The following is a 14,073-nucleotide window of genomic DNA, read 5'->3' on the forward strand; positions in this document are numbered from 1 at the left end:
GAGAGAGACGTTTTCAAGTTTCATAAAAAACTCGATCGGAATACGAATGAGATCAAAAAGGCCATCATTAATGCAAACAGGGCAATAGTTTGATACGATATGTGGTGGCCCGCGGGCATAGAAAAAAGAAGTACAATTAAAGAACATTTGACCTAAACTAAATAATACCATAAATCAATTGAATATACTCGAAAGCTGCCTCCCAATAGCAACTATGAAAGCCACACTCTAAAAGGTTCGAATAGACATCCGATAGATAAGAGGGGTCGAAGACCTCCTCTTCCCCAAGCACCAGCTGGGTAAATCCTTCGAGAGTCCAGGTGGATGGCAAGTCCGCCCCTATTTCCTCTATCTTCCCTTGAAAGAACACACACACATTTCGAAATTCTTGACTCATGTCATTTATATTTAGATCCAGTGGGGAATAATAAGTGAGCTCATCCCGGATCCCAGTGGACGCCTCAGAAGCGGAACTATTGGAGACCGGGGGGCCCCTATAGAACAACTTCCCTCAGATGGAGAAGATTCCGAAAAGGAAATCTCAATCCAATCGCTGGGTGAATAACGAGTGGGACCGGTTGGATCAAACTGTGATCCGTACTGAAAAATAGAAAGCTTACGTTTCATTCTGATATGAATTATTTTACTCTTAAAGCACACCGCTTGCCTATTCCGACTAAGCAGCCCGGTGTGCTTCTTAATGAGAAGCAAAACCAGAACGCCTAAAAGCATTCTAGAAGAGAGGAGGTAGGGGTTGTCCCTACAAATTGAATGGGTGAAACTTTTTCATTCAGCACGGTGTATAGCCTATATAAGGAGCGAAGCGCTGCTCACGTTACAGCTACTGTGTTGACTCTTTATATGGGTAACACAAGTCTGAATACCGTGTGCTATCAAAAGAAAGAGTCACCCAAGAAGGCGAAACCAACTGGGATCGGATCTCTCACAGAAATGGCGAGTCCGTGAATTTTTCTTTTGAATTCCTCTAAAGATAAAGATTTGGAGGTCTGCCACTAAGTTTTTCAGACACATATGAAATTGCGTTAAAATCACCCGCAACCATCCATGGACCTTGTATGTCTTAGGACAGTAATTGAAGTTTTTCCCAAAGAAGCCATCTCTCCTGAATAGAGCACTTTGCATAAACAATGGTAAGCCTTACCATATCAGAATTAAGGTCGACTGTGATACATGGTTCAAACGCGTCGACAAGCACTTCATTCACTTGATGATTCCAACAGAGCCATATTTTATCATCTGCCTCTTGATTTGCCAATGAAAAGTGGAAACCCATTCTGTTGGAGAATTCCTGAATCTTATTAGCATAGTGAAGAGGTTCAAGAATAGCAATCAACGATTTATTATACGTCTTTTTTTATACAAGCTTGACAACCCTCCTAGCAACAATGAATCAGTTGGTCAAGAAAAGAGTAAAAGAGGCCAAGGAAAAGGAGGAGGATAACCACATGATCACCAAACCTTATCCGGCTTGGATAGATTCCGTGCCGTATACACCAGGGTTCTCTCAGCCAGACTAAAGTTCCACGGAACGGGGAGACCCGCGCCAGCATCTAGCGCATTTCCTGGTAAGATGTGGGCCGGTAGCGCAGAATGGGGCACTGTGCCTTAGGCTTTTCATACAATCATTGGAGGGGCCCGCCTTTACACGGTACGCCCACCTCTCTGAACAGTCGATCCCGACTTGGGAAGCAAGGGTCTCGGAGTTCAGGAAGCAGTTCAGCAACACACAAAGAAGGGTTGGAGTGCCCGAACAACTCAAGACCAAGCATGAACCTGTCACGGAGTTCATTGCAAGGTGGCGAGCCCCTACTTTTGCCTGTCCCCAGAAGTTTACTCCGCAAGAGCTCCTCAAGATGTGCATGAACAACTTCAGGCACGACTTGTCGTCCCCTGCCCCAAACCTTTAAGGGATTCGACGACTTGTGCACTAAAGCTCACGATGTGGAAGCACATCTTAGCAAACGGCGGCGTCCTACGAAGTACTTGAAGTTCGTTCCGTTACCTTATTAACAAAGTAGACGAATCACTCTCTTTCTCTATTGGAAAAGTGGACTTCTTTTTCCCAGCCTATATGCGTATGCGAAAATGAGAGTCCTTACTTTTCTTTTCTTTCTCTTGCCCTGACATAATTCGGGGCTATCGGTTCCGTTATGTTCTCTCTCTCTACCTCTTCTTTTTGACCTAACTTCAAAATCTTTTATGCCCGGCCATACCAACATGGGAAACCTAGCTTCCCTCCCTTTGAAGTGCATTTATCAGATCAGCTCCCCGAGTCACTAGAAAGAGGGTGAAAGGCCCACTACTTCTTCATTCATGGCCTCTTTTTTGATTGATCTCCCTTTCGTATTCATTCGACCTGAGGCAAAAGAGAAGTCATACAAAGAAGGGTTATTTCATGGAATGCATAACGGGCGGGCCCCTATGGATTCCTCAAACTCAATGAATGAAGGGAGGAGTATCAAGCCATAGCCATATCATGCTCGGAAGTCACTCCCTAAAGGCTATTCAATACGGTTCTGCGACAGGTGAAGTTTCGCCTTCTTGGGTGACTCTTTCTTTTTATAGCATGCTTTATCGGCGGAAGGTGTTGAATGATGGCTGACTTGTCTTGTCTTTTCGATTGATTGGCTTACGGATGGAAGGTTCGGACAAGAATTCCTAGGTCGAGTGTTGGGCTTTCGAGATCAAAGAATCTTAATAATAGCCTCTCTTACTTTCATCTTTGGTTGATGAATTAAGACTGCCCCTCCATCTGAAAGCCCGAGGGAATAGGAAAGCTATCCACTGCAGGGGAACTCCAACTAAAGATGGGCTTAGAACTTAAACTCACTTTTTGGCAAAGACCAGGTGAAGACCTTAGGACTTTAGGACAGGCGACAGATACGAAGGCTACTAGATGAGGGACTGGTGGGGAACTCCCCATGGCAGGAGGAAAAACTGTTACGGACACTGAAACTCCAGAGTCTTCCATGGCTTATCCAGAAATAGCCTGAAACAGGCTAAAAAGAAAATGGCTTGCTAACAGGATCTGTGACAGGGTAGCTTTCAAAAGATTACAAACTTGAAAGAGCTTAACTGTCGCAATTAGCTTCCCTGGCTTGCTTTGCTAGCTTCTACTTTAATGCAGAACTCCCAATAGCAGAAATTACACTCGATGGATTGGTGAAAGAACCTGGCTTTCTAGCTTGACCTTTACTCTTCACACGAAAGTTTTCAAATTCCCTTGTTTAGAGGGACAAAGTGACTCGAACAAAGCAAAGTGAAGAGGTTCTTTAGCGTAGGCTAGTCAGTTTACTTGGAGTAGCTTTCCCGCTGCCCTTCCAGTTGAAGTCATAAGGTAAGCAAGCCTCTCTAGTGAGAGTTCTTACATTGAGAGAAAACTGACTCCTATGATAGTGCTACGTCCTTCTATTCCTAATCCCTCTCATGTCGATCCATTGTCTAAGGGTTAGAGGGTAGTAAGGGTCTAACCTTGTAAGGCAAGATAAAGAGGAGCCGAACGGTACTTAAAGAATGGATGGACAAATAGGAAAGGCTAATAATAAAGGTTTGTTGCCCGAGCGAAGCGAGCTCCTTTACATCTATATAGGAAGAAAGAACTCCTAACATTCTTATGTGAAGAAAGATCTGCAAGAAAGTGAGACTCCCCTCGAACGTTCCTTCAGTAGTAGATGATGCTTTTTTATAGATGGTTCCTAATTGTGAACTATTTTAAAGAGCAGGGAGACCGTAACCTTCAGTAACTTTTTTTTTTTTCTGTATACACGCCCCAAATGGGTGAAAAAACTCTTTTTTTAAAAGAAACTGTTATGAACTCATTGTTCAATCGATTTTGTCTATCTTCCGATACATCTATTCGAAATCATCCCGTGTTTGTTGGTACTATAAATCCTGCTGTTATAAGCTCAAATTATGAAGGGTATGTTTGGTATCCAAACAAGCTTGATGAGTGGAGTTATGTGAGGAGCCGTCTTCTGCTTCCTGACCTTATTCGTAAGTCTAATTGGCAAGCACATGCTCCTCTATGGATTAAGGAACGTCCTATTTCTAATAGGGTCTACGACCCGTGTGTAGTAGACAGCTCGATTGTGCGTGTGCCTAAATACAAGTATACTTTTTCTCCTTGGGTCCCTTATGGGCTGGTGGGTCCGTGGTTTCAGACTAACAAATGTTATCTGCCTTTTTCGGTTCCTTCTTCGGGGGCTAAGTTACTACGCTCACCGGACCGTCAGCCTGGCTTGCAGGATGCCATTGGTGGAAGTGCACGCATTAGGAATATTGGGTTGAAAGAAGCATTAACTTATAGCTATTTGTTAGATTTGCGATTCATACTATTAATCTGTCTTCTATTGGGATTTAGTGCTTATTGTTTCTTAGTGCCCGGACCCATGCTAGTGATGCCTAGCCTTATTTTATCTCCAAATCTAGGTGATCACTTTGATGTCGCGAGGGATACCTATGTCAACAATATCTGCACAGTTCATAAGCTACCGAGTCCATGCCATTGCGGTGAGGCTGTCAACCGAGCAATGCTAATCCTTTTAGATTCAAAAGAGCTACCTTTTGACCCCTTGCAACTGAATCAACTCCTGGTGATGAAGAAGAAGGAGCTGTGAGGAAGGGAATGATTGCACTAGTCCCACACCCACGGACAGAAGGAATAGAATACGCTCTTTGAAGGACGTTAATCAATAGGAGAAGATAGCCACGCACAGAAGTAGCTGCTATTTCATTCCCTCCGCTCTGATCGTAAGCGCTCTTCTTCTAATAGGAGTGATTCTTTGCCTTGACGCTGTGAGAGCTTCCGGTCCTTGAGTATGAGTACTCCTATCCGCTCTTGGGTTCATAACCGGTCCTATTGAATACGGTCTTCTAGGCTTTCCCTTTCCTCCTTGGCTTTGACTCTTTCGATCTCTGGTCTGCCTGTCTGTAACCAATGCCTGGATGACTGTCTTGGCTTTCTGTCTCGACTCTCTTCCTTCCTGGTGAAGACTGTGGTAGTGGTATCGGTTCTTTGCTTGGTTGATTGAATATCTCTTTCCTTGCCTACCTTAGTCTTAATCCGCCTCTAGGGAGTGAAGTGAACCGGGGGTGATCTAATAAGTTGTGAAAGAATCGGTTTACCACTACCAGAGTATGAGGTCCAATCGGGATAGGTAGGCCCAATCCTTTCCCCTCCCCCTCCCTCTCCCTTTGGTCGAGCTAGTTTACTCCCTCTATAAGATCCTATTTCTCTTTCCCCCTCGAGAAAGAGAAAGAAGAGAATCACTCCTTTCTTTCTCCTCTTCTTTCATGTTGTGAACGGCCCCTTCTTGTATCAAAAGGTTTTTCGTGCTATACACCACGTTGAGAAAGACCAGCCTCCTATGTACCGTACCATTTTTTTACCTCGAAAGGGAGGTCCTCCTTATGATGCTACGGACGGCTGTTCGAAGTGCAAGGGGTAAACTCGGACTCGATGATAGGATAGGATTGTGCGCGCCCGGCCCTTTAGGTGTCATATTTTGGCCGAGTTTACTGTACCTCCGGCCCTTATGTTACGCGACCGTAATATTTTGTTACGTGCCACCGCTGTTACGCCAGAAATAAAAGGTTCCACACGAGCTCCCGTTCTGCGGCGTGGCGGCAGGACCGATAGGAGATTGGCTCCGGGTGTAGATAGGGTAAAATCTGCAGGGGTCATGCAAGTAAATAGGCCCCTTCCCTTCTCTTTTGGATAAATGGGATGGTTTAGAAGGCGCTTTCCGATCTACGGTCCCTCGGAGCGAGGGGTTAGGCAGGTAGTATGGGCCCTCTGACTTCCAGCTATGTGCTGTGCGGCTCCCGCGAAGCGAATGAAGGGAAGCTCGAAGAGCTTACGGGTGAGCTTATGCTTACTCTCAGCCTCTTTGATTGGTAGGCGGGCGGCCTAAGCCCCCTACTTAAGATTACATTCATAAGGGGAATTTTATGTTGCCGTGACGCTTTTGTTAGGCCGACTACTCTACTATAGGCTACTTTTAGCTTCTATAGCGGCCCTTCCTTTTTTTGTGTAGTTGTAGTTTGTATTGGTACTGAATGAACATATCAAACAAAGGCGAGCGGTATAAGACCTTCTCCGGCCTGGGAAAAGCAGCGAACTCTAGAAGCTAGGGCGTTGTTCGCCTTTGGACACGAACACTATTCCGTTCTCAGCGGAAACCCGCCCTAGAGATTGAACGTCGACTTATCTTATTGCCGTTCAATCTAAGACAGCACTGATAGCTTGTAGTGAACAGCCCCCTTATGAAACCAACCGAAAGCAGCCTTTGGTACTTAAGTAGTTAAGGTTTGGAACTCTTGCAACTATGATAGAAAGCCGTTTGCTTGTTGCCAAACCCTTCGCCTTTCTTTTGAATCAAAGTAGGTCGCGACTGTTGTATTTTAGTCGGTCGGGGGGCTTGCTCCGCTTCCTCGTCTTGCTTCTGGCAAAGCTTCTACTTTGCTTGCTTCTCTCGCGCTTGCTTGCGCAAAGGCTTAAAGTCCTTTCGCTAGGTCCAAAAGCTTCCGTCAAAGCGAAAGATCTGATCCAACAGAAATCCCGCATGTTGAGCGCAGCTGATATGCGGCTACAGCTAGGCGATCATATCATGCCATAATATAATTTTATATGTATAAAGTGATTCCCTAGATATACAGATAGAATAGATATTCATGGATAGACAGACATTCCATTGATTCTTAGTTTTGGGGCTGAAAAAGCTCGTCGATCCAAATGAATCATTCTTCTGGTCTCTATTTGCCCCCCCGCCCCGAAACTGACCCGCAGCGCGGCACCCATCCGCTTCGCGCGCGGGAAGGCAACGAAGTTCAGCTCATGGGACCGCGGCGGAGTGGAGCAGCCGCGACACGAAGTTCCTTACCTTAGCTGGATCTCGCTGGTGCCACCTAAACGGTAGGTAGGCGACGGATGTGTGACGTTTGGAGTTGTCGTTCGTGCACCTGTCCCCAATGGAAGAATGAGTGATCCGTTCCCCTGCGGATCATGGCTTTACCACTCGGTCCCCGATGGCCGGCGGGGGATTCGGTATAGCAGCTCACGTTCGTTTGCGCTGCGCGTTCCCGCTGAACTGGACACGTGTTAGCTGTAGGAAGTATGGTTCCGAAAGTTACTTCGGTTTGCCGGTTCAGGCTAAACTCCTCGCTTTACGTTAGCGGACCTACAGGTCGGGCCGGGGCTCTGCGCTCTTTCTTTCTGTGTGGGACGATGCCGGGGAGAGAAGGGAATGCGTCGAGGCGGCGAACAACAACACAACTACATTTTGGCTTTTCCCTCCATGAGATGAGCCCAGTGCATTGGACCGATGGATAAGAGAACTGACTGAGCAGGCCTTAAAAGCGCTTGGGCGTTCTACGTACGATGTAGTAGACTCCATCAGATACATATCGATTTCTTTCTGATGGATCAAGAATAGATGGTTGTCTCATCTATAGATAAAAATAGGAGATTTCCCCTTATTATTGATGGATTCCCTCTCTATCCATTCCTACTCTTTCGATCCATCAGAACAGATCAGGCTATCTATCAATCTATTTGAAAATTGCACGTTCATATCGCTTTTCGTTCATTTCCGCCACGCCAACCGCCATAATAAGAAGCAGGCGAAGCAGCTAGAAGCGAGCGCTTCTAGCCCTTGAATTCTTATTCACGAATGAATTGGGAAAGCCAACAGAAGGGTTCGATTCTGACTTCGTAGCGCCGGTGCTGCTGTTGCCTGCGCGTAGGGCCGTCCCCCACTCCCGTCCCGGGGCGCTAAGGGGCTTTTGTTTTTGAAAGAGACGGCAGTGTTTTGTTTTGCTGACGCCTCGAATCAAGCTTTTGTTGCGACATGCTATGTTTTCTCCCCCATTGCTAGTAGGTTGATGGGTCGCACGCCCGGCACACATGTTTTGGCCTTGTGTGTCCATAACTCAAAATAGGTGACCTAACGGCCGCCGCCCGACTAAACATACCAATAGTCACCAGATTCATATGGGCTACTGAGGAGTAAGCAATGATCTTCTTAAGATCGATCTGTCTTGAAGTGGTCAAGGAAGTATATATTATAGCAATCGCGCTTGGAGTATAAATGAAAGGAGTGGAACAAAGTGTCGCTTCGGGAAACATGGGTATTGAAAATCTTAAAAACCCGTGGGTTCCCAATTTTAAAGGAATTCCTGCCAAGATGACGGATCCTGCCGTAGGTGCCTCTACATGAGCTTCGGGTAACCAAATATGAACTGGTACCATAGGCACTTTGACGGCGAAAGAGGCGAAAGAAGCAATCCATAGAAAGATTTGGCGCCGCTCACTAAATTCTGTGGTTAATGATATTTGTAAATCGGTGGTTCCTGTTTGGAGAAGAATCAACAGAATAGCTAATAGCATAAAAACAGATCCAAGTAAAGTATAAAGGAAAAACTGATATGCTGCCTTGATCTTTCTTTGTCTCGAACCCCATACCCCTATAATAATGGTAGAGTAAGGGGTGGCCCCAAAGCGGAATTGACCGGTGGTGGTTGGTCGAAGCTCCAGTAGGTAGCCACTCCCTTCTCAGGGAACCGTACGTGAGACTTCCGCATCATACGGCTCCGTCCCGAGCTTCCGTCGTCGGCCTTTGTCATTAGACCACTATCTATGCATGTATTTTCAGCCTGGACTCTCGAATCTTTTGCTTCTCGGGTGGTGGCGAACAATGCAGCTTGCGTTGCGGGAGACGCCCGCCCGTGGGGCCCGGCCCGCTTCTCACCCGAAAGAACCGCTCACTAGCTAGCCGGACTAGTGGGGCCCTCTATCTGGAGACATACTGAAAACCATGCCTTTCGAACCGAACGCAACGCCCGTCTTCCAAATCAAAAGAAAAATGGGCTCGTTGGGAAGAAAGGTGGAGTGCGGCCTGTAGAGCACATGTAACGCACAGTCGGGTTGCTCACGCAGCGGATCTCTCTCTCTCTCTTTTTTTATCTAAAGATATCTAGAGAGAGATGTGAAAGTAATAACTTTATGTTATGGCCGCCCCCGACTTACGGCCTTTACGCTACTACTACTGTGTGTGATGTGAGCGCTTCAAATTGGTTTGATCTTTCCCAATTATCCTAGCCGGAACTTGTACGCAGCACTTATACGGAGGTGCATGCATAAAGGTTTGGAACTCTTTTCTTATCTGAATCTTAAGGGCAGGACCCTACCCCATTAACCCTCTGCCGAGCTTAACCCCGCCCGCATTTCCTTTTGAAGGGAGCAAAATAAATGTCAACACCTGCTGCCAACAGTCTTTCTTCGGAATTATACTGAACGGGTCGATCCTCCCCTCCCGTTTGTTTTAGCAACTTATCCTTAGGTCTCCTCACTACGAGCTCCCCGGCGACGACAGAGGAACCAACCCGCCTGCCGTGGCGGGGCGGCTTTTTTGTTTCACAATAAGACCTGGACGATTATCCCTACCCTCGGTAGCTTACGAGTTTACGTCCATCCCTGGTCGGATACAGTTTCCTTTCGATTTCTCCCTTGTAGCCGTTACCCGAATTCGCGCAAGTGTGTCCACACCCCCCAAACTGACTTGACGAGGAATCCATTCTCGCGAACAAACACAACCCCTACACACACCTAGGAGCACCCCTTCCTGCATATCCATACAAGACCCGAGTAGGCGGGTCGAGGTCCTACGAGGTACCCACTACTCGGAGTACCCTCCCAAAAGGAAAAAGACGTGTCTGTCAGGTTCGGTTCTTCTTAGTTGGGTTGGGCGGGTTCGACCAGAAATGCTATGCTTACACACAAGACTACCCCTCTTCCCGAAAGCTTCGCGGGGACTACTTTACGACGACGGACGACCGCCCGTAGGGGGTTTACTGCACAAGGCCCCTGCAGAGGAAAGGCTTTATCCCAGCGAATAGAAGATGCTCAGCTCCGCACAACATAGGGATTAGCACGCTTTCGGGAAGAACATAGAATAGTAAAGGATCCAGCATGCGGAACACGGCGATCATTAGAAATTCACGAATTAGAGATGCTGTAATATACTCTTTCCCATAACTTCTCATACCAGACCAACCCACTGAAATGCAAATAGGGATCAGAAATGTGGTCAATATCACGAAGAATAAAGAGATACCGTCTATACCCAAATAAAAATTTATGTTTTCATAAGGAAGCCATCGAAGGCTTTCCACAAATTGAGATTTGGCCGTAGAAGGATCAAATTGTATCCGAGGAACAGGGGGATACAAAAAAGTAATAAGAGAGGCACACAGACCAATTAATCGTATCGATCGTATTCTTGAATTTGGAATGAAAAGAGGAGTAATGCTTCCTAGCACGGGACATAGAATAAGACCACTTAGATCAAAATAGCATTCACAGAAATGTTCTAACATAGAGTAGAATCGAACATTGAAGAGATTAGTTGACAACAGTAAAAAGATGGGCGCCTAATTCCAATACAATAGGGGTCTATCGGTGCAAGTCAGCTGAACACCATGATTGATGAGTAGGTAGGTGGGTTAGGTGCACCTCTCGCCCGGTGGGAAGTAATGAGGCTAGTCCCCCCAGAATGAAGAAGTAGTGGGGCCCCCTTCCCGCATATGCGCCTTTATTTAGATTCTTTCTATTTTTTAATTATTTATCCAATGGGGAATCTTTCTAAAAAAATATCTCTGGCAAAACAAAACGCAATTCGTCGAAGGGAAAAAAAAGAAAGAAGAGAAAGAGAGGGAAGTTTTGTCTTTCTTTCAATCAAAATAAGAGAACAAAGAAACCACTCAAAAATGAAAGTTAGAAAAAGAAGTTTCCGTAAGAACTAGCGCTAGACTTCTTCCCCCCTTTCTACTTTTCCTCTCTCCCTTTGTTTGTGCTTCTACCCGGGCTTTTCATTCTGTTTTATAGAGACCCGAGGAAATTAAAAAAAAAAAAATTGTAGAAGGGTGAGGCACTTTCCCCGGCATACGGAAACAAAAATCCAGGATGACGGCTTTCAAAAAACGAGTAAGAGACGGGGAGGGGGAGGCCCTCGAAACCAAACGAGACTAAAAAGAACATGGGAATTAGCACCATTCCTATGATTTGTCTCGAAAAGCCAACGGGCAGCCCTCTCTCTCTATCTCGGTCTCGGTTTAGCATCATATATCAATCTGGAGAAAATTTTGATTGGTTGTAGTGCGGATTAAGGAGCCGCTCCCCCATGCTGCGGCTGTGGAGGTGGGGGCCGCCGCCTCCCTTGGTTTTTCGGGGGAAGTATCCCAATTTTTTTTTACGGGCCTGCCGAATCCTTAAAAAAGGGTTCTTGGGGAAGGTAGGGGCTGTCGCCGCCTGATAGAGGCAGAAGCCGGGGCCACGGGAGCTATCTGTGTGGAGTGTGTCGATTGAAAGAGGAGGGGAGACAACTCAAATGCCGGCGCAAAAATAGAAAGAGTCATGCCGTTCAAAATTTAATTCTTCTAAGACCCATTGCTCGATTTTGCATGCTCTGCTCCCAAAACGCGGAGAGACTTGCGAGGGCAGATCCGGGTTGGTTGGTCCGGAAAGTCATGGGAGAGGCAGGCTAAGTGAAATATAATAATATACTGGTGTTACTATATAATCTTATGAATCACGCACGGCACACTTTCTATATCTCCTCCGTCTACAAGGTGAACAGCTTAGCTTACAGCAGATCGTGTTCGCCACCACACCGGCTGGCTGGTGCATTGGCCTTACCCTAATAGGGCCGAGACGAGAAGTATGACCCTTCGATTAGAACGCCCCATATCTCGTGACACGCGGAACGTGGCATTTACTTTTATAAAGTCCGTATAACTTCTAACCAAAAGATTCATTCTTTATGAATCAAGTACCATTCAAAGAGTGCATTGCCCCTTTGAGTGAAGAAGAGAAGGGCTTTGTATAGAAACCCTTGAGCCGTGTTCGTCGCCCTACTACTACTGGGCTCACCATTATTTCATTTCATTCTATTTATGGATTCAAGCTCAAAAGAACATATATATGGAGCTATGTCGACTTGCGTACGTCTTGTTGACCAAATGATCAGGTATACCGCGCCCCGTATCATCCTCTCTTTCTATAGAGGAGAGATAAAGAAAAGGAAAAGATATAGTGATCGTGCCGTAAGACCCTGTTCGTTTCTATTTGACGTTATTTTTCCTCGGTTTTTATTACAGAAGGTAGCTTGTTTACTTAGCGCTTGCGCTAAGGATCTAATCAGAGTCAAACTTGGATTTGAAAAAAGCCTTCCCCTATTAGCCGGAGTACAAGTGTACTCCTTGATCTTTAGTAAAGACGGGTTAAGCCAAAAAACATTTTTTTTTTTTTCGAAAAGTCTCAACGTCCTCGTTGAGAGTCGCTCTGCGAGACGTCCAGTAGTCTCTGACTTGGTCTTCGACTCGTAAGTTTCAGCCCGTTCCCAGCTTTTGCCTCGCTCTCAGGTTGGCCCTTCTACTTGACTAAGTAGTATTCCACTCGTGCAGTGGGTGTACGGGCTAGCCCATGGTGCGGTCAGCTATGATATACTCAACTTCTTCTTTATAAAGGTTATCTAAAACATCTGGTGGTGCCCTCGTGGGTCCTCCCTAGGTCGGTCTGGTCTAATTGAAGTCAACTGACTCACATGGAATACGAGGTGAGTTTTCACCGAGCTGATCGCTTGAGTCTATAGGCTACCCCTCCTATCCGCTTCTCTACGAAGTCTACTTTCTTCTTCCTTCAGACCGGGCCGAGCCATTGGGTTGTTTAAGTAGGTTGGGCTAGGTTTGGCTTTTGGAGCTATCTCCAAGAAGAAGGGGCGTCGCTCCCTTCATACGCCTTGCTGCTTCATCTAAGTAGGTTTGGGCTAGATCGTTGCGCTCCTGCCACCTCTTGGCAAAGTAGGCTGATGGGCAAGCCCCCTCCTGCCGCAATGGTGTGGGGCGTCAGAGGCTGTTGCTCCGTCGCCAACTCGAAGGGGCTTAAGTTCGACGCAGAGCTTTTTGGTTGTTAAGTTATAGCAGCACTGAGCAACATCCAACAGCCCCAGTCCTTCTGGTTTGCACTAAAGTGCCTTAAGTAGCCCCCGAAGAGTACGTTTATTCTCTCCGTCTGAGCTTTCAAAGATATACCGACCATAGGTATCTTACCATCGGATACCGACAGTCGTCTTCTAACATTACCGACCTTTAAATATCGGGTTTTCGTCAATTTCACATAAAATAAAAAAAGCTCTTTTCATCATCAGAAACAACCCGGTTTCCGAGACCTCTTTTGCATTGCATTACCATAACGAAAAGAATAAAAAAAGAGAGAGAAATTTCTCTTGTGATTCGGAATGAACCTTTCTCGGTGGAAGAAAGGAATAACGATGGATTTCTATGGAGCATCCAGGAACAAGAAGGTTCGATCGGACGACGAATTCTTACGTGGTCCAAGGAAATCAAAGGTCCGCTTCCACGATTTCATCTATATCGAATCTTAATATCAGAATAGCTTATATAGTCATGATTCAATTCAGATCCACTGCACTTACTTTTGATTGATTTCTCATTTTTCGGATCTGATTGGAACTGATGACTTACGCCTATTTCTTAGGGCGTTTAAAGAGCGTGACTCTACCGCTTAGTTAAAAGGGTCCATTTGATTCAATTCATGAATTAGCCCACTATGAGTTTACTGCATTTGCATTTTTAAATATATTAAATTATAGATTTTTTATGATAATAATTTATATAATAATATAGTATATCATTCGTGTCTCTGTTACAACACGGCGAAACAAAAAGGTTCGAATGAAATCCAATGAGAAAAAATAATAAGAATTTTTAGGCTGTATACCTAATTTTCCTGGGATTGTAGTTCAATCGGTCAGAGCACCGCCCTGTCAAGGCGGAAGCTGCGGGTTCGAGCCCCGTCAGTCCCGACCTAAGATCCGATGAATCGATCAATTCATCTCTCCATCATCTGTGAAAAGGGGGTAAAGAGTAGGATATAATTCCCAGCAGGAGGATGATCCTTCTTTCGTTTCGCATTTATCATCGGACAAATCAAGTCAAGGATCCGAAGGAGAATAACTAGTACAGATTGATGGGGGA

At 45.8% G+C, this 14,073-nt stretch overlaps 2 protein-coding genes across 2 annotated transcripts; both read right to left on the minus strand.

Moving 5' to 3' along the window:
* Positions 1-957: 957 nt before the first annotated feature.
* On the minus strand, positions 958-2,992 carry LOC117612512. The gene is given in 3 exon segments (XM_034341195.1): positions 958-1,774; positions 1,776-1,940; positions 2,852-2,992. Coding segments are annotated over 3 exon segments (546 nt in total). The 3' UTR covers positions 958-1,534.
* A 3,737-nt stretch (positions 2,993-6,729) lies between these two features.
* LOC117612509 (NADH-ubiquinone oxidoreductase chain 4-like) lies at positions 6,730-13,208 on the minus strand. The gene is made up of 2 exons (XM_034341192.1): positions 9,935-13,208; positions 6,730-8,495 (listed from the first exon to the last, which is right to left on the minus strand). The coding sequence occupies exons 1-2, from the start codon at positions 10,393-10,395 to the stop codon at positions 7,892-7,894; spliced, it is 1,065 nt and encodes a 354-aa protein (XP_034197083.1). The 5' UTR covers positions 10,396-13,208; the 3' UTR covers positions 6,730-7,891.
* Positions 13,209-14,073: the final 865 nt, after the last annotated feature.

Source organism: Prunus dulcis, unplaced genomic scaffold (assembly GCF_902201215.1).
Source record: "Prunus dulcis unplaced genomic scaffold, ALMONDv2, whole genome shotgun sequence".
Taxonomy (NCBI): Eukaryota; Viridiplantae; Streptophyta; class Magnoliopsida; order Rosales; family Rosaceae; genus Prunus; species Prunus dulcis.